Below are 20,908 nucleotides of genomic sequence, written 5' to 3' on the forward strand. Positions count from 1 at the left end.
AAAATCTCCCTCTTAGAGAAGGGATTGAAAAATGCTGGGATGTAAGAACAACTGTAATCCCAGTAGTCATTGGGACATTGGGCGCAATAACACCGGCGCATAAAATTGGGCTTGCCCAATTACCAACAGCAATCAACTCAGGTGAGTTGCAGAAAGGTGCGCTACTGGGAACAGCTAAGATCTTGAGGTGAGTGCTCAAACTCCCAGGTCTCTGGTAGGAGACCCGAGTTAGAGCAGAAACTACCACCCATACGGTTTAATCGGGGTGAGGAAACAATTATATATATATATATATATATATATATCTTAAGATATGTACTATTTAGCTCCAAAGCTACAAAGCTCAACATTACGTTGCTATAAACAGCAAGGGTGCAGTAATCTGAAATAATTTAATTGTTGTGTTTATAACTCATGATAAAAAACAGGAGGTAAAGTTTGTAAATACCTGATATGCAGTTCTTCACTTTGTAGCTCAACTTTGGAGAGCTTCACTTGAATGAATGGTGTTTGTAAAAAGCCTGGTGGAAGAATCTTTGGTGGGCTACTCTGTGTTACTGTAAATAAGTATTATTTAACAGGTGGAAAAGTATTGTTTCAGATGCAGAGTTTGCCTGTTACACATGCTGGATTTCTTTTAAACAAGAATCAAATTTTTAATATCTTTCGGTGCCTCAATCGATTTTATGAACAATTATGAGTCATTGTCTTTCTAGCTTGATGTAAATTATAACTCAGCTAGCCCTTCAAAAGCAGTAAACAAGTATAAATAAATAGAAAATAAATGGGAAAACATGAGAATTAATATAAAATCAATCCCAACAAACTGGGTTGTGCCAGCATTTAAATAAAAAATACTTCTTGCTAGAACTGTTGAGTCATAGGATTGTATATAAAAGCAGTGGGATTGGTATAGGTACCATCACAAAAATGACTTAACTCTTACAGCGTTCCACTGCTACTCCCCACGTTTACAATAAATCACATTTTAAAATGGTCAAACTTACTTGTAACCTGACTGTAGACTGACACATCAGATGGTAGACCAATTCCAGCAGAGTTTTCCGCTCTAACAGAACAGTTGATTTGTGAAGCTGGAGGTATGCCACAAATTTCAGCTGCAGCACTAGTTGCTATGGGGTTACATATGTGGCTGTCTCTTTATTGGCTTCACAGACAAACTGCGACACACAACATAGATTGTAAATGTTTTTTTATAAAACTTTGAACTGTGTATAAACAACCATGCTTTGAAACACATTAGAAAGCAGACCTTTCATAAATTAATATATACGGTCAAAACAACATATCAAAGTAAACACACACCTTACTAACATTTGAACATACATTTGTATGTTTCTACCTAGGTATATTCGCTTATATATAAACAAAAGTATATATTTGTTATATAGACAAATATATCTGTGCTTGTATGTATGTATGTATATACATACAAACTTGTCCCTGAACACGGGTAATGCAGCTTGTTTATATATATTATTTACATTTTTCTTCAAAGAAGGAAGTCAACTTTCATATGCGGTGGGGTTTATCTACATTGCTAAATCTGGGCTGCCCTGATGAGGTTTGACTATTTGAAAAAGTAGTGTCGTTAGCATGAATAATCCAGTTTCTTACACCGATTTGGTATGTATCTATATTGTAAAGGTCTGGCCCCAGTAGCTGAGCCAGCTTTACTTTTCCTAGCAAGGCAGTGCAGTCTGAACACTGGGCCTTCCCCTCGTCGCCCTGCCTGACACACCTAGTGGTCGGATCAGGCCGCGGCTGGGTGTCCTCAGTTTAGGCTCACTTGGAAGGCTAGCACGGCCTGCTCTCTGAGACCCTATCTTGGCTAGTTTAGGTTCCTGGCTAACTTACTGGAGGGCCTGATCTCCAATGCTATCGCATTTCTGATCAGGTCCGATAGTAACGCAGCCCACCCCTAGCCTTCCTTAGGTGTCTCCCCAAAGCAGTTCGTGCTCAAAGCCAGAGCAGTTCTGGCAGAAGGATCCTTATTATGCCGACCAGGCAGGCAGTTTGTAAGAATAAGTATAGTGTATTTAGCGTATATCAGTACATGTACAACTTTGTCTTGACAGTATCAATTCCGTAAGCAAAGTCCCAGAGAGTTAGCCTATGCCTTCTCCTTTTATACTATTTGCTCCGCCCACAATTATATAATATCCATTGTGTTATATCAGGTCTGTGAGGCAGGCCCAGACAATAGGTATAATGGTGTGCTAGCAGGCCTGCGAAGCAGGCCCAAAAAATGTAGTATTACATAACAGGTTCACCAGAGTATTATATAACCGGTTAAGAAATATACATAAAGTAACTAGGAATAACGTTGTCTCAAGCACAAACATATGGTTTAGTATAGTCCCGTCCTCCACAATATATACATACACAACCGACATAGTACAGTGGAAAACTCATATCCTTATATATATTCACATATATGTATATATGTACATTGTACATATATATATATATATATTTATATAGATATATATATATATATAAATAAATATATATATATGTACAATGTTCACCCTGCTCTTGTGGCATTCATCAAGATGTCAATGATCAAATGGAAGACGGAACTGGAGGCTAATGGCAAAAAGCTGGTGAGTGTGCAAATTAAGCGAGGCATCTATCAAGGTGACTCCTTATCACCGCTGCTCTTCTGCATATGCCTAAACCATCTAAGCAGTATTCTGGAGAAGACTCACTATGGGTATCAGTTTAAGAGTGGCACCAAGATAAACCACCTCTTCTACATGGATGACATCAAGCTGTACGCTAACAAATAAAGGGACATTGATTCGCTAATAGACCTCACTCAGGTATACAGCAAGGACATCGGAATGGCCTTCGGTATTGAGAAATGTGGAAGGCTAATCCTTAAGAAAAACCATTCTATGCTAACAGATGGCCTAAGAATGCCAATTGGTACCATCAAAGATATAGAAGAAGGGTACAAGTACTTGGGGATTATGCAAAGCATCATCAACCATGAAGCCGAGGTACGTCACAAAGCCATTACTGAATACAAGAAATGCCTTCGGCAAGTCCTACTGAGCCAGCTCAATGCCAAAAACCAAGTCATGGCAATAAATACCTATGCACTGCCAGTAATAAGATATCTAGCAGGCATAATAAAGTGGACTGAGGAAGCCATCAAGGAAACAGATATAGCAACTCGTAAACTGCTGACCATGCATGGAGCACTCCACCCAAAATCTGATACTACTAGATTGTATCTCGATAGGAAAGATGGTGGTAGGGGACTCAAAAGTGTACAGCAGACAGTGAAGGAGGAAGAGCAAAGCATGAAAGCCTATGCAGCCTCTATGGCCACTTCAGATAAGTTGCTAGCTGAACTTCAATCGGCTGCTCTTACAATGGACCTACGCCCTGATGATGAGAAAATTGACTGGCACACGAAACCTCTTCATGGTGCTTACCACCAACAAATATCTAAGGTTGGCGATCTTCACCAGACATATATGTGGCTGAACAAAGGAAACCTGATGGCCAATACAGAGTCGCTAATCATGGCAGCCCAGGAGCAAGTGCTCCCAACAAGGCAACTCCAAACAAAAATCTATCACACTAGAGACGATCCTAGATGCAGACTGTGCAAAGATGCACCTGAGACCATCTAACACATCATCAGTGGATGCAAGCTGCTAGCAGGAAATGCATACACTGAGCGGCATAATCATGTCACAGGTGTTGTGTATAGAAGTCTATGTGACAAGTATGGCCTTAATAAACCACAACACTGGTGGGAAGTTCCTGGTAAGGTCAATGAAAATGATGCTAAGATGCTCTGGGACTTCTACATCCGGACTGACAAGCATGTCCTAGCAAACCAACCAGATATAGTGGTGGGGGAAAAGTAGAACAAGAGAGCTACTATAATAGATATCGCAGTACCCGACGACTGCAATATAGACAGCAAAGAAAAAGAAAAGGTAGAGAAATATCTCCCTCTTGGAGAGGAGATTGAAAAATGCTGGGATGTAAAAACAACTGTAATCCCAATAGTCATTGGGGCACTAGGGGCAATAACACCGGCGCATAAATGTGGCTTGCCCAAATACCAACAGCAATCAACTCAGGTGAGTTGCAAAAAAGTGCGCTATTGGGAACAGCTAAGATCTTGAGGCGAGTGCTCAAACTCCCAGGTCTCTGGTAGGAGACCCGAGATAGAGCAGAAAAACTACCACCCATACGGGTTAACCGGGGTGAGGAAACAATTTGTTTTTATATAGATAAATATATATATATATCTATATATATGAATATATATAAACATATATATGTATATATAAATATATATACACTATATATATGTATATAAATATCTACGGCTACATATATTACTTGTGAACATACCAGTTATAAACATTAAATAACATGCAAACAAAATTATTTTATTTAGATGATATGCATAACTGTATTCTATTGTTTTGTCAGCTTTTAGAGGAAAAAAATATAAATTAGCTTCATAAACATATTTAACTTACAATATACTTTATAATCACTCCATTCGGAATCAGAGGTTTTGAAGCATTCAAAGATATACATCTGTCAGTAGCTGTCACATGATTTATCGATGGAGCTCCAGGAACGTCTGCAGTTGAAAGATAGTGTTTAGTCTATACTCACCATATATTGTTATCTCCATACTTGTTTTTTAATACCTTTTATAAATATTTAAAAAATTATGTTTTTTGAACACGAAATAAATTTACCACAAAAAATTATTTTGTTATTTTCAAGCATAATTTAGAAATATGAGTTAATTGTCAGACAAGGTAGTTTGTAATCAAAGTTTTATTTTTGTGATTATCAAATTTCCTTAATCTCAATAAACCCCACATTAACTAATCATAACTAGTGAGAAATTGTGTCAAACTGAGCAATATTTTTTCTCTTGTTGAAGTATTCATTGTGTTCCAATTTTTTAAAAATATGAGTATTTGCAGTTCAAGCAGATAGCAAGTAGATAAAAAATTGGAAACTTAGAAAAGAGCCTGAATAGAAAAACACCGAAAAAGCTTTATTAAACTTAATATTGGGTATGATATTTTATAAGGATACTGCCATTATGTTAAACTTATAGCTCTTTGGTGTAGTAAGCCAACATTAGTTTGATACAGTTATGAGTTTTTTATTACAAAAGCAATTTGTTACATATTACAAGTGTTGCATAGTATTTTGCAAAAACACTTGTCAATTGCATTAATTTGATATCTTTGTTCTTGCAAATAATTTACTTCCAAGATGCAAATAATTTTTATCTAATTACAAATAAGATAAGTCTTAAGATTGTCTCTGCTCTCATCTTAACCAAAGGAAAGTCAATATTCTCTGTATCAGTTATTCAACCTAAGCAGTGTGGACCCTTATTCTCCCGGATTAAATGTCACAAACCGTCACTTAAAACCTTGATTATAAAACTGTCATTTTCAAAAAAATGGTTTTTATTGAGATTATTCGCTACAATTTTGTATTGATTCAAACTGTTAAAGATCTGTCAAGAATGTTTGGAATGTTCTTATACATATTGATTTGAGTTTTTTGTGGAAAGTGTGTATAGGGAAGTACACGTATTTTCTTACTTGCTTGCCGTTTAAGTAAATGCTAAAGTGTATGGATACTGATCTCAAGTGCAATGCACAAGTATGTTATAAGTGTTAAAAAAATTAGCATAATTCTTGCAAAGCATGAATATGAAGGTGTTGTTACAAACAATTGTTTATATCTAATTATTGATTTATTTTACTTGCATGCAATTTTAACTTGCTCTAGGAAAGAAGGCAATACTACAATATGCAAATGGTAACTTTTAATTCAAGGAATGGTGTGCTATGACCTAATAGTAGCATTTTGAAAGTCACTGATCCGTCACTTTACGCATCACATAGTTGTTTTCCTCAAATGTTAGAGTTAGAAATGGACTGCAATATTCTTCATGCAATCTAATTTTTTGCAGAATTTTATCAACAGTTGCATAATTGCTTTTTCAATCTACTACAGAAGTAATACAACTATTTTTTTCAAACTTGGGAACCAATATGATGGATTCAATTGTAATGCATTGTTGTCTACAGTATGTTAAATTTAGAAACTTTTCTTTCTTAGGCAACATAGATGTGGTTGAACAAAAAAATTTCTGTAAGTAGTTTTTATTGAAATAATAAAAATATTTGCTTAAACATGCCATCAGCTTCTGCGTAAGCGTAAATATTGAAAAGCGTGGGTGCTTTGAAATAAAGCGTTGTTTGCTGTCTGTAAATGCTGCAAGCCTAAAATTTGTTTGTATTTTGGTTTTTATGATTTGATATCTTAGCCATTAGTATGTATTCATTTTTATTGATGTAATATACATAAAAAATGTTTTTATGACTGTTTGCATAATGAAAAAGTCGATCGCCTCAATTAAATCTGAAAATAATATTATTAGCATTATTTAATTGCCATTCAAAGACCTCATCTATACATCTCAAAGAGGACTGGTGTCTACCAAAGACAGAGATTATTAATGAAATTAGTTTTAAAGACCTACTATAGAATTCCACCTCAGCTAAGGTGAGAGGACTTCTCTTTAGTTGGCTGTAAACAGCAAGATGTTGTACTTCTAGTGGTTGATAGAGCTCTTTGATGTAACTTGAATTAAATGCTTCTTTTCTATAGTCTATGATAGTCCACAGATTAGAGCTGAGCGATGGATCCCCCGGTGATAGATGTGCAGATATCAGAAGGAATTGGTCCGCTGACCGGTAATCTGAATAAAAAATCTAAAGATTCAAAATAAGTTCCGTGAAAAGTTTAGTAAGGTAATTGGTCTACTAAAAAAACTTATGAAAGTGCTTGATTAATAGCTAACATTGTGGAGAAATTTTGACATCTACATCATTTGGGTAGATTTGCATAACAACTCAAAATGACTAGTATAATGCTACAAATAATTTGTACCAACATTTGTTATTTGGAACTGGCACTATTTTAGTACAGACTGGCAATGTGAAAACAATTACAGAAACATTATTTTGCGTTCATAGCACTTATTTTGACCGGTTCCAATGGTATGTGGTAAATTTAAACACCCTTGCACTTCATTATTATGAAGTTTTCCACATGTCAAATACTGAAACAATTAAAAAATATGTTTCCTAATGTTGAAGCTAGGAAAAGTAAAAGCATTTTGCTATATTAGTTGTTTATTTCCTTATTTTTTTAGAAAGTGGACAAGCTACATACCAATCCTCGTCCAAGTTATGGTTTGACCAGAACATTAGATTTGAAGAAGCATGGCCACAAAATTCTGTTAGTTCACAAATAGTGTAGGCCTACTGCAGTTTTCTGAGACTAAAGCCTACATAATCTCATGACCGAACACGAGCGAATCGAGTGTTTGGCTGTGGGAGTATGTAGGCTTTAGATCATATCTTTTTTGATATGATTTAGTTACCTTGTACCGAAATCCTACCAAAAAATTTAACCATTTTTCTGTGAAGTTGTTCAAGTACAATAATGATACAAAACACAAATAAACCTGTTTAAATATGTTACCAAGTCTTTGAAACGTGTCGACAATATCCTAAAACTTACCCATCTGATCGGATTATACATAAATAAAACAGGTTATTTTGGCCTAAATTTGCCATTAAAACCTGACAAGCCCTTTTTAATCAAAACTAAGATTGGCCAACAAATTGCCAATAAAGCCGTGCAACGGATTGTAGAATCATCGTGAGAAAAACCAGCACATTTAACTAGTTTATGGCATTGTCAAATTATCGAAAGTTTCTGTAATAAACGTAGAACTACTGAAAAGTAATAGCTTTTTTTGGCCAATTTTAAAAATAGCTTTGACCTTTTGGATAGTTATAATGAGTACTTTGGTATTCCAACAGATGTCCAAAGCAGTAAAAGTAAAGGAAATGACGATGGTATTTTTCTAACAATTCTTATAAGATTATTGCATTATTTAATTATAAGAATAATTATTTGATTTTATAAGATTATTATGAGACTTGGTTATAAGAATAACCATTCTAATTTACAAGATTGAAGTATACAGTGACCGATGGTGTGCAATATGTTACGGTTATTATTTTTCTAAAGATTTGGTTGATGATACTACAGCTGCGCCCAGTCTTGTGGTACTGCCAAGCCGTTTTAGTATCTGCAAAATTAAGTAATAGGCCTACATCTTCTCATAGATATACAGCTATTTCTATGACAACTAGCTAAAATGTGTTTAGGTTTTTAATATCAGCATAATTATTTGGATATAAATAGAGAAGTCTAGATAAATATCACAACTTCTTGATATTGGTTGCTATGACACCTTGAAATGTAAATAACATTGTGCACTGGTTTTCGTTTCTCAAACTTTAACACCAGTTTTCTCAGAAGTATGTTTTCGCACTACTGGTAAACATGCATTCAGTTTATGGGCCATAAAATCTGCTGTAATTAAGCTGGAAGCATTTCTTTTGCAAGATATATGAGAATTTTCTCTTTCTACTAGTGTAGATAACTCTAAATCTAACACATCCGGCTTTACCTTTGTTTCTGTGACATGACCCATTTCTTTAATTTGCTCCAGTTTGCAAAGAACTTCCAGACACACCTGAAAGCTAATGCTTGCTTTCTGTTACAGATCGCCGTCAAAAGCATTTTACATTCGACACAACCAACTTTCAAACTGTGTATATCGCATATCAGTTTGCCATTTTACTTCTAATATTGCATTTCTTCTATTGCAGAGGACAGATACATTTTATAAACATATAATCTTTTCCTTTCATGATTGCTGTTTGTTGTACATAATAACACCCAGTACATTACAGCTACTATTGCAGCTACCATTGCAGTTCTCCTATTACACAGCTGTGCCATTTGACTGCTAATATTGCATTTCTTAACCAGCAATACCTTTTTTTTTTCCATCATCACTTTGGTCATGGGCAGTATGAAAAGGGAATTTCTAGTATAGTATAATTTGAAAAGTGCAAGAACGGTAGTTGGTAATGGCCTGAAAGTATAAGCACACCAGAAAGTTGTTTCGGCATTTCAAAGGGAACATTATCTAGGTTGATGTGAGTTAGTCTCACTAACTCTGGAATGCTTTCAGCAGTTGATTGTTGTTATAAAACTAGCTGAGCATTTAGATTGGTGCTAAAATAGTCTTTGGCAAACCTAGTCAATTATTTCAAAACTCAAAAATTTCAGGTTAAAAGATTTATCATGATAGTAAGAAAGCTAACAGTTTTTGAACATTTAATCAATAGAAAACTGCAAACAATTTAACAACTGAACTTATACTATTAAATGTTGAAAGTTCAACAAAGGAAAATTACTGCATTTTGTTTTACAGCGATATCGGAAATTTACTAACCCAAAAAAATTGTGCAATTCTGTTTCATCGTCGTACCACTTTTATTTCATCTGTAATTTTTTTTGTGTTTTTCCATTTAAATTGTGAGTTTCCATTAGTGCCTTTAGTGTTACTTTATAAACGTGGCTCAAATATTTAGCAGAAGCGACTTTTGTCTACATGATTATTTGCTAACACAATCATTTTGAAATAGATTAACAGCCGAATGATTGATCAACGATGGCTATAGTTTAGTCAGCGTCACCGGATAATTGCATCAAGGGAGCTCAAACGAGTTTTTTTGCTATTCTAAAGGCTCCAACTGAATATAAACTTCTCACCCTAAAATCATTATACATTCAAGCAGTTTGAAGACCATATTTTACATAGTTTAGAAGATTGATATATGTGATTTGAAAACTCTTAAATGATGATCAATTCACAAAGGGCAGTTCATACAAAAAATGAAAACAATAACTTCAATGTATTCTTATCTTATTCAATAGAAAGCCTCTCAGGTTAGATAAGCTGCTTAAAGTTTCCAAGTTTAGTCAAGCGTTTGGATTTTACATAAAAGTGTATCTTGCAGAATGCTACAAAAATAATTTAATGTCATATATGTTCAAAGCAAACAAAAATAAACTTTAGTAATAAAATAGATCACATAGTTTTTGATATGACCAAAAGCTGTTAGCTACTGAATCAATTTTGTAAACTTGAATAATCAAAGCTTTTATGTTGTTAGGCAAAAACATAAAGATATACTTGTTGGTCAATGTATGCTTTTTTAATAACCACTTACGAAATTTAGGGCTATTTCTGCTGTAGAGTATTATTCTAGTAACAAAGTATTTAGCCTGCAGATCCACCATCCACCACTTGTCTTCATCTGATTCAAATGTGTGTGTAAAATCTCCTGTTCTTCCATTGACAGCTAAGTCTGCTGTGTAGCTGGTTAAGGTGATACTTTGTTGTGTTGGTCTGTTCAAAGCTAGATTAACTGCAGCTGTAATAAATGAGGCATACATGTATTAGCTAAATGAACTGAAGTAGATATCACCTAATTTTCCTGAAGGTGAGAATAACATGCAGGAATTATTTACAGAAGAAATATTTAAAGCAATCATAAAATTAATATTTGATGATATGCAATTTAAATTTGGTGTTACTAGAAAATAAACGTAGATTTTTTGGCATTTATTTACATTTTCTGTTTAATTTTGGTTTTCACATATCTTAAATGGTTTTTACGAATCAAAGTTTATTTTACAAAAACACTCACACGCCCAAATGCGTGTCTGTACAACCACACACATGTACACACACACACACACTTGTACACGCATACGCACATGCACACGCACACACTCAAACACACAGCCAAGGTATGCAACAGCTTTCACTTCATTGTGAGTATTAACAAATAAGCTTTAGTTAAAATTGGTAGAGAACACACAGAAGAATTGTTGTCTTTTTTTAAATGTAACTTTAGTGAGAAAAAGTTGAAAATTGAATCAATTTTTAACACAGTTGCAATTAAAATAGTAAAGGTTTTAATTACAACAGCAATTCAAATTATTTCACAAACATTATAGCAGTCATTAAAATTTTAGAAGTGTCAACAACAGTATACCATATGTCCAAACAATGACTGTTTCCCACAAAACTAGAACTGTTAATGTTCTTTCTAAGGAGAAACATTTTTTAGTTCTTTATTTGTCATATTGAGTTGCGAGAATGCTAGAACACTTATTATTTCTTCCTGCTGTTAAAGATCTCTATATGACCGAGTTTTTGATTGTAGTCAATATCATGTCAAAACAGCTGATTAGCTATATTTATGATGATTAAAAATGCAGAGAAGACCAACTAATATCACCAAGTCAACTAAAACATCCATCAACAAAAATAGCAGTTATACTGTAGGGCATACATGTTAAATTACATTTAAATGATAACATATAAAAGTACATAATTGACAGAAATGAATTTACAAAACGTATTTACACATTGTCTAAAAATTTTAGCTACGCACTATAGTTTTACCACTGACTATATTTGATTGTAAATATACCCACAAACTTAAAAATAGCCATGGTAGTTGATTTAATAAAATGATTGGTGCTCTTTGTGACCTTATCTATATAACCGGGTCTGGTCATGACTATAGCTGCTTGTCATAGCCTAGAATATTTTGAAATTGTAACTTGAGTAAAAGAGCCAGCTCTTTAAACTTCTCTTTTAAATTGGGGTTATATGAAGCAATTACACAGTTTTAGCTGATTACGTTGAACATGAAAAACAAAAGATAAGTATCTCAATTAAGAAAAAATGTCGCTATTGGATCAGCCAGATAATAAAAGTATATATAATCTAGGTTAGCTTCTTCCAAAAGCTTTTATCTATACTATGGAAAATGTTTTTAATTTAAATTTAATACACTATTTTAAGTGCTTGGTAGAGTGGTGATGAACGCAGGCCGGGCCCAGGGCTAAGCAGAACAGTACCTGTGGTACCTAAGCCAAAATAATGATTTGACTACTTTGAGCTACAAGAAACTGATGTTTTTATTAGACCGGAACTATTACTATTGCAACTTCCAGAAGAGTGTTGGGAAAAAATTCTTGTTTGGTCATGTTATGTTGCTTGGGTGTTGCGAAGCTTTTTTAGTATTTTAATTTAAATAAAATCTTTGAAAGATAGCATTCTTATTTGTGTTAATATAATGTAGAAAAACTAAACTAGCTATGTTGACTGAAGTTGCAAACCTGCAGAAACCACTTTACCAACTGAAGACACAAAATTGGTTAAACCAGTCAGCAGCAGTCAGAGCAGTTATATTGCAACAAGTTTTTCTATTGTTTAATGGTACACTGTAAAATTAATCTGTAGCTAACTAATTGTAATTTTAAAAAGGTTTTGGGACCAAAAAAAATTTACACATTTACAAAAGTTTTGAATTATACACTAAAATGTTACCGCTGCTTATATTTGTTTAAAAAATCTCGCAAAAAGTTGGACAAAGGTTATGCCAGGTTATGGTTCATGATAAAATAATCTAGGTTGATAATTGATAATTGATAAATATCAATATCTAGGTTTTTGATCATGGATCTAGCTGCATGTCATTGTATTTGGAGGATTTTATTTGTTAGGCTAACATTGGATTTGACTGCTTCGCTAGAGTTGCTTATTTTGTTCACTGATGTTTTTACATAAGCGAATACCAAGCAAACCACATCCAAACCCACCTCAATTTGTACTATTGTCACTACATCTATCACGAGCAATATTTACATTTGACAGAATTGTCTTCGCTAGCAACACAATTAATTTGGAGGCAAGAGAACATTTGAATAAGATGTGAAATGTATTATGTGCGCCGAGCAAAAATATTGAATAGTAGGCCGTTGTCATCAATTGATGTGAACAAAAAGCGCATGCGTAGAAAAATCTGTAGAGAACGAGCATTTTGCAGTTTGAAATAATCAGGAATTTAGAAGATGCTGTATGTCAGTTTTTTAAGTTACGTGACGATTGCACAAAACAACTTTAAAAGGACCAGTGACTTTTGCGAGTTAAAACTGATTTTCTTAGTTTTATTAAATTTTGGAGTTTATATAAATGTAACTATTATGTCAAGGTATGTTCTCTTCTACTAATATGTATGACAGCATAATGCATTGTGATTAATAAAATACCGCAACATTAATCAGACCATCTTTTGAGCTTTTCTGGAGACTCTCGGAATGCCCAATAAAAATCATGTTTCTTAAGCTAAAAAGTGAATTAAAGTGTTTTTGGTCAGTCCTTCCAACTTCTCTTTTATTTTGTTGCAATGCAAAACAAGTTTACAGTTTTCTCTGACCACGTATAGCAGGAAATGTAAAAGCCAAATGTTACTAATTAACTAGCCAGCTAAAAATAACGTAACGTAATGCTTAACGTTTAAAGTAGTTTTTATCAGAAGCTTTGGACCCCACTATGAATTCTTACTCTACAATCCAGTTCATCTGCATTAAAATCTATTACACTTTTCTGAGGGTTCAATAGTTATGTAAGAGGAAAATAATTAGTGTAGGGAAGATTAGTGTATGACAATTATAAAATGCATATCTTAGGTTCCTACCAATTTAAAAATAAAATGTGATGTCAGCAGTTTTGAATTTTTAGACTATATATCTATGTCCTAGAGTTTTGGGTCTCTCAAATGTTTTTAATTTTACCTTCAGTTCATAAATTATATCATAGGGTTCTTTATATTTGGGAAACACTGAACCCCTTCCGTAAGAAATTATAAAAGTTTTATGAAACGGTATTTGCTTCAGAAACAATTTTATGTTCTTTGTTTTCTTTGGAAACAGTATTTTGCTTGCTTTTTAGAACATATAATATTTCCTATAAAAAATTTGGACGCAGTGTGCAACTACTTGCAAATCTGCAATTTTTGTCTTTTATGGTCTTTATTCAAATATGTACAAGCACTAGAGGCACCGACTCACAGCTACTTGTCATCTAAGCTTGATAAAACCAACCTTACCGCCTTTATGCTAGCAAAAAATCTTATATTCAGTGCCATTAGATGTTTCCATGGCTTTATATTGTGAATTGAATGATTTAGAAATTTCGATGAAATTGAAAAAGATTTTTGGTGTCGTTTCAGCTTTCATCGGATGGATTCGAACAAAAGTTTGGAAGTTTTCTCTGATCTCTAACAGCATGAAACACATGAGTAAATATTTTTACAAAATTACTGCTGAAAAGTAGCCAGCTAGCAAAAGTGCAAACAAGCCAGATTAGTTTTTATTAAAAACTTCCAACTACACCGTAAATAGTCGTTTTATACTAGCCTTTAGTATTCTATTCTAAAGACTTAGTAGTTTTAACATAAAACTGCATAAGGTTTCTGCTTATTTAGGGCAATTTAGTTCAATAGATTTGTATGCTTCTAACTCTTTCCACCAGCAAACAAAGACTTTTCAATTTGAGTAAGTAAAAAACTTTCCTACAGCTGCGAATCATGATGCGACAAACTTTGAATTTTTTTTCGTAAATGCATGTTTTCTGAACTGATATCAATATCATTAAGTATTAGTTAAAACAAGCCAATTTATCAATGCAACCCCATAAGCATAAGAGTTGGTAACAGCTCTCAAATTTACTAAGTTTTCAACTCTTCCGACCAATTCATCTCATTTAAATTGGTTAGCTTGAATTAAGAGCATTTAAATAATTAGAAACATGTTTAACTAATAACAGCCATACCAGAAATGGGAAACCTAGAAATCCTTAAGCAAAAATAAACAAGTGTTTAAGCACAGAAAGCTTTTGTAGGTATACCAATCTTTTGAGAATCTACAGGTATTAGCTAAATGGTATCATATCAATGATGTGGTGTTCACACTCAAAGAGCTAATATGCAAGCATAACAGTAGAGCAAAAACGATGTTGACATGGTCACTGGCTGTTTTTCTAATGTTTTTTTTTATAAAGTTTTTATCACATAATTGCGACTTTTTTGTACTAGGCTAGCTCAGATAGAATAACATAGCATAGCTATATTTTGATCAATTTTTTGTCATGTGGCAGAGTATAATGGGTTAGGAAGTAGATGTTTCAGTCAATGTACGTCCATTTAAATTGGCTCTTTGCCTTTTTTAGCGTTTGCATGAACAAATATTGATAATATTTTACTAGCATTTTTTGCAGCCTGTCAGTTTGAAAACAAATTAGAGTCTGAAATGTATTAAAAACACAAAGCGTGTTTGTTGATGTATTTACAGACTCGGTAGTGCTTACAAAATGCATATTACTGTATACGGAAAAAAGCTGGATACTAGTTTGAATCAAAAACCCATCCAATTGATTTTCTTAACTGTTGCATATTGCAATGTTCACATATAATAGACTTCAAATTTTGCACGACTGTTTAATAAAAGCTTTGCATATATTGTGATAGAAGAACATCGCAAATGAGGCTGGTGCCGGCTTGATGATCGGCTGCCGGGCCAAGCCAGGCCTATTCTTTATGCTCGGAGGTCCTTATACTCTATGAATCATGTAGACAGAACAAAGAATAAAACGCTTCGGCGGGTAGCAGATACCGCAGAGGGCGGAGCAAAAAAATGAGAAGATTATAAAAGGAAAAGCATTTTAGAGAAGCAGGCAGAGCAGGGCAGCTCCTTGCATACATACAATAGACATGGTGCATTGGTACTTGTTTATTTTTTATGTATGCATGCTTTGATCACTGTTATTATGATGCAAACATATTTGTTCTATAGTTATATGTTTATGCTCTGGTAATAAGTCAGTTTTATTTATTCATTCAGCTTGTGGATAAAGTGAAACTGGCGTGGTAACATCCTTTGTTTACACTTGTGGCAGCAGTGAGAATCTTAACACAGATCCACAAAAACCGAGTAAGCACCCCGATGAGCAAACCTGATATCGGCTGTTGACTTTACTTTTAAGCATCGATCGAGCACACCGGGGTTAGTTAGCACTCGGGCAGAGAAGCACACTTGATATGGCTGCCGACTTTGCTTTTGCTTCGATCGGACACACCGGATTGGAAAAGGCCTCCTAATAAGAAGACCCTACTGAGACGTTATTTCCTGCTACTGGCTGACCGTTCTGATGCACGCAGTAAATTCTCAGTAACTAGCACACTCTCGCCTAAAAACGCAAAGGAGAGGAAGGAGCGTTCCGCAATGCACCAACCGATTGGCCGAAGTGCTAGATTGTCTAGCAATGATCCCACGAACTGAGACTCCTCGACTACAGTTCAAAGCTCCTCAGCACAACCAGACCAGCGATGTGGAATACTTCATCCGCCGGTTCAGAGAGGTGGCAAAACCTGGCCAATGGACTGATGGGGCCAGCCTGTTGCGTTTGAGGAAGGCACTCCAAGAGGATGCCGAGAACTGTGGAGAGCCAGACACTCACCCCCATCAAAGCAATGGAACCCTCTTTGCAGATATCCCAGTGCTCAAGCTCAGGAATATCCGGGCCTGTTGCAGGTTTTTGCAATGGTACTGAGCCAGTCAGAGCCCAAGCACTGAATCGGCCTCACTCCATGAGCTACTTCGTTCCAGGGAAAGTGGAGGGGTGTCACGTTCAGTTTCTGATTAGCACAGGGTGCACCACAAACTTGATGAGCAAACAGGTGTTTGATAAGCTCTCTCCAGCCATGAAAAGCTTCATTGAAGAGAGTAAAAGCCACGGTCTCATGGCCGATGCGATCCGGCTGACATTCTATGGGGTCATACGCCTGCCAGTAGACTCCGGGATGTGAAGACTGAGAAGGTTTTTGTGGTGATTTAGATAAAGGAAGATGCTATCTTAGAAATGCCTTTTCTAGTGGCTCACCAGTGTGCAATGAACTTCGAGCAGCCTGTCCTGTCATTATGAGTTCGTTCCCTGACCTGCACAGACTGACATGGCCAGTTGCTAGTGAGTAAAGTACAAATATTGCGCGATGTGGTGGTACCCACTAGAACGGAGACGACGGTGCCTTGACAAGTCACTACGAAAAACAACTGCTTACTTAGAGTAATAGAGCGTTGCCCCGGGGGGCCACCATTAGCTGCCAACTTGAATCAGCCCTGGCCGAAAGAAGGCGTGACAGCTATGTGTCTCAACCTCACGGACTAACCCTACCACTTGCATGCAGGATCGATCATTGGCGGCTACACGGGAATGAAGGACCATCAGATAGATGATGAACCACCTTTCTTAGGATCCGGGTCTGCCCTAGGAGGCGAGGAGGCAATGCTGGGTGCAAAGGTGCCAGCTCAACTGAAGGATATCTATGTGTCTGCCGGGAAGAACTGCCATTGGCCGGACCAGCTGGCACGACTGGGGCTGCTACTGGTGCGTTATCAGCACACGTTTAGCATGGGCGACGAGGATGTTCGCGGTACCTCTGAGGAAGAACAATCCATTCCATTGAAGGAAGGTGCTTGCCCTATCTGACAGCTACCCCACTGTCTGGGACTGGAGAAGTAGGCAGAGGTCGAGTGGCAGGTGTGGGAGCTGCTAAAAAAGAGGTAAATCAAGCCAGCCATAGAAGCTTTTAGCTGCTCAATAGTATTGGACCGGAAGAAGGACTGGAAAAGCAGTTCTGCATCAGCTACGGGCGACTTAACGCCAAGACCAAACAGGGCACTTAGCCTTCCCCTAGATTAATGACAGTCTCAATGCCCTGTACGGCAGGCAATATTTTAGTGCACTCAACTTCGTGAGTGGGTATTGGCAAGTACCCCTGGACGCAGACGCGCTGGAAAAGTCCGCCTTGGCGATTTGATTCAAGCTCTGGAAGCGGAAGGTGCTGCCATTCAATCTGACTTTGACACCGGTCAAATTGCAGCTGCTTAATGAACGATTCTTGTCCGAGCTGCACTAGAGAACACTCTCGCTGTATTTGGATGACACCATCGTCATTGCCCCAGACTTTGACACTCAATTGCAATGGCTTGAGGAGGTATTGCAGTGCCTAAAAGAAGCTAGACTCAAGCTCAAGCTTTCTAAGTGAGTGCTTTTTCAGCTGCAAGTTTGATACTTACAACATATAGTCAGCGAGGAAGGAGTAGCAACCGTCCCAGAAAATACCCTGGCAATCTGATAAAGGCCAAATCCCAGGGTTCTCCGTGAGCTACAAGGTTTCCTGGGTATGGTAGGGTACTACCGACAGTACATACCTGACTTCACCGACATGGCCTGTCTTTTGAACTGACTCACTAGCAATGGGGGAGGCCTGGTCTTGGAGCCAAGAGGACCAAAAGGCCTTCAACAAGCTAAAGGAGACGCTGTCCTCAGCTGTTGTACTGGGCTACCCAGACCTGACTCAGTCGTACATATTAGATATGGGCGCTAATAATTGCGGAGTCAAAATGGTGTTATCCCAAATACAAAGAGGAGCTGAGCAAGTCATTGCATAGTTTAGCAAGACACTGAATCCGTCGGAGCAGAATTACTGTGTAACTTAGAAGGAGCTGCTGACCGTGGTGAGCAGCCGTAAAACATTTCCCGCCTTACCCCTATGGCTGCCAGTTCCTCTTCTGCATGGATCACGCATCCCTCCAATGGCTGCGTTGACACAAGTAACTTTATAACCAGTTGGCGAAATGGTTGGAGATTTTTGCCGAGTTCAAGTTTACCTTGAAACACGGGGCTGGCCTCCGACATGGCAATGCAGATGGGCTCAGTAGACAGACTTGCGAGGACTGTCGACAGTGCAAGCTGATCAAGTTGCGGGACAAAGGGTCAACCCACAGGGAGTTGGCCCTGGATAACAGTCAAAGGAAGAACTCGAGTCTTGACCCGTGAGTCAACTGAACTGCGCGCGAACTGGCCGGTTGTTTGTGCTGCCTCTGCTCCTAGTGGTATTGAAGTCCTCTTCAAAACCAGTTGAAGCAACCACAATAAATCTGTTGGATGGCTCAGGTAAAGACCAGAGAGACTGCCACAAAAGCGTTGGCACACATGCAGGAGGCCGTATGTAGACCAGGGGCCTCCATGTATGGAGTTAACTCCTGAGCAATTGGAATTGGGTGGGTCTGAGCTGCGACAGCTACACCGCATTTGCTTATTTCTCTGGCTGCAGAGCAGAGTACCGGAGGCACCTACTGCTTCCCACAGCTAGCCGAGGTGGTGCGCTGTCTGCCCCCAACTGTTCGAGAAACAGCCGTTTAGCAGACTTACACTCTGGCCCACTCTGGGCTAGGAAGAATGATTAGCCGGTATGATCTGGTATTGGCCAGATATGGAGGGGAAAATGGCCTAAAGCTGTGAGGTCTGCCAGGAGGATAAGCGCAATGGCAACTGGAGAGCAATTAACTGGCAGAGGCTATCTGCAGGTCACCCCTGGCAAAAAGGTGGCAGTGGACCTGATTGAACCAATGCCGGAAACACTGAGAGGGAACCAGTGGATCCTGGTGCTAACGGGTCATTTAACTCGGTTACAGGACGCACTGGCCCTGCCCGATGCCACGGCTCATGTAGTTGCCAATGCGCAGGACAAACGAATATTTTACTGCATTGGCTTGTTAGAGCAAATACATACAAACCAAGGGGCACAGTTTGAGAACCAACTGATAGCAGAACTGTGCTTGCTATTGTGAGTGGAAAAAACACGCACCACACTGTACCACCCTCAGGCTAATGGCAATGTAGAAAGAAACAACCGGCAACTTGGAAACTCGTTGCAAGCGGTTCTGTTAACAATAGGACGGAAAGAGTGAAACAGGCTGCTACCCTAGCTGATGCAAACCTACAGGGGTATGCGGCACTTCGCTACGGGCAAAACAGCAAACTTGCTGATGTTCGGCCAAGAGTTGCGTCTTTCTGACCTGCTTGAAATCAGCCTGCCTTCACTGGAGAAGCGGCCTTTCCACCAGTACGTACAAGAAACACCGCAAATGTTAAAAGCGGCTCTCGAGATACTAAAGGAGGCCCAACAGGCTGTGAGACAGGAGTACCAGGAGGAGCCACCACTGTACGCACCAGAATAGTGTGTATGGCTCCTGAACAAACGCTGGCAAAAAGGAAAAAACAATAAACTACATGCTAAATACCAATAACCTTTTATAACTATAAAGGCCTGGGCAAACCATACTAATTTGATAGAGAGACATTGCCAGTCCTCTATCCAAAATGAGTGCCGGCTTAAGCCTTATTATGCCTGTGAAGAAAAGCTAGGCCAAACACCAGCTACACTTGAGCAGCGATGCGGTCCAAACATGAAAGGGACCCCACCAAAAAACAAGAGAAGGACTGCCAGCTCGAGCTGGACTTGACCAGGAGGCAAGCAAAGGAAATCTCATAATGAAGAAAAATAGGCAATGCAAAGGAAAGACAGTTGGAGTTGACTCGAAGGCAGGCAGAGCAGCTGCTACAGTCTATTCAGGGAATAATAGCTGATGGTAACTCAGAACAAAGGGAGCCGACCATAGAAGAGTCAGTTAGTGAGCAGCTTGCAGATCTGTCAACTGAGCCCGCTGGGACTGAGAGCCCTCCACCAGATTGACATGAGGAAGAGTCTAGGAGCCCATCCGGCATAACCCCATGCCGATCCAATATACTAGACCACCGGACAGGTATAGCAAGTGGGCGTGGCTGCAGCCGTTGGCAGCCAATCCGAGCCATCCTATAAACAGCAAACAAGTGTGTAGAGGAGCCATGAGGGGAATGAAGCAGGGATCACTTGCGTTTACGTCCTACAGCTACACAGACCGTCTTCAGGATATTTTCACTACTACTACGAACACTTTTATTGACATGGCTAGAACAAGTGAGCTCGCTATTTTGTTATCTACTGAGCCTCTTCAGTCTGAACCATGGAGAGTGATGAGGAACCAAGGCTGGTGAACGTACTGGTCTTTGATCAGAAGGAGTTTGCGCTCTCGAGCTGAACTGCCTCTGGCAAGCCGGCGGGTGCACCAGCGACTGAGTAATGGTGTGCTCTGGCCAGGTTGCCTCATCGAGCCCTGCTCGAGTTGAGTAACA

General features: G+C 37.9%; 1 protein-coding gene across 1 annotated transcript; it reads left to right on the top strand.

Annotated features, from left to right (window-relative positions):
* Positions 1-19,218: 19,218 nt before the first annotated feature.
* Positions 19,219-20,429, top strand: LOC137400568 (uncharacterized). Its single transcript, XM_068086895.1, has 3 exons — positions 19,219-19,520; positions 19,680-19,898; positions 20,234-20,429. The coding sequence occupies exons 1-3, from the start codon at positions 19,219-19,221 to the stop codon at positions 20,427-20,429; spliced, it is 717 nt and encodes a 238-aa protein (XP_067942996.1).
* The last annotated feature ends 479 nt before the right edge of the window (positions 20,430-20,908 follow it).

Source organism: Watersipora subatra, chromosome 7 (genome assembly GCF_963576615.1).
Source record: "Watersipora subatra chromosome 7, tzWatSuba1.1, whole genome shotgun sequence".
In the NCBI taxonomy this organism is placed as follows: Eukaryota; Metazoa; Bryozoa; class Gymnolaemata; order Cheilostomatida; family Watersiporidae; genus Watersipora; species Watersipora subatra.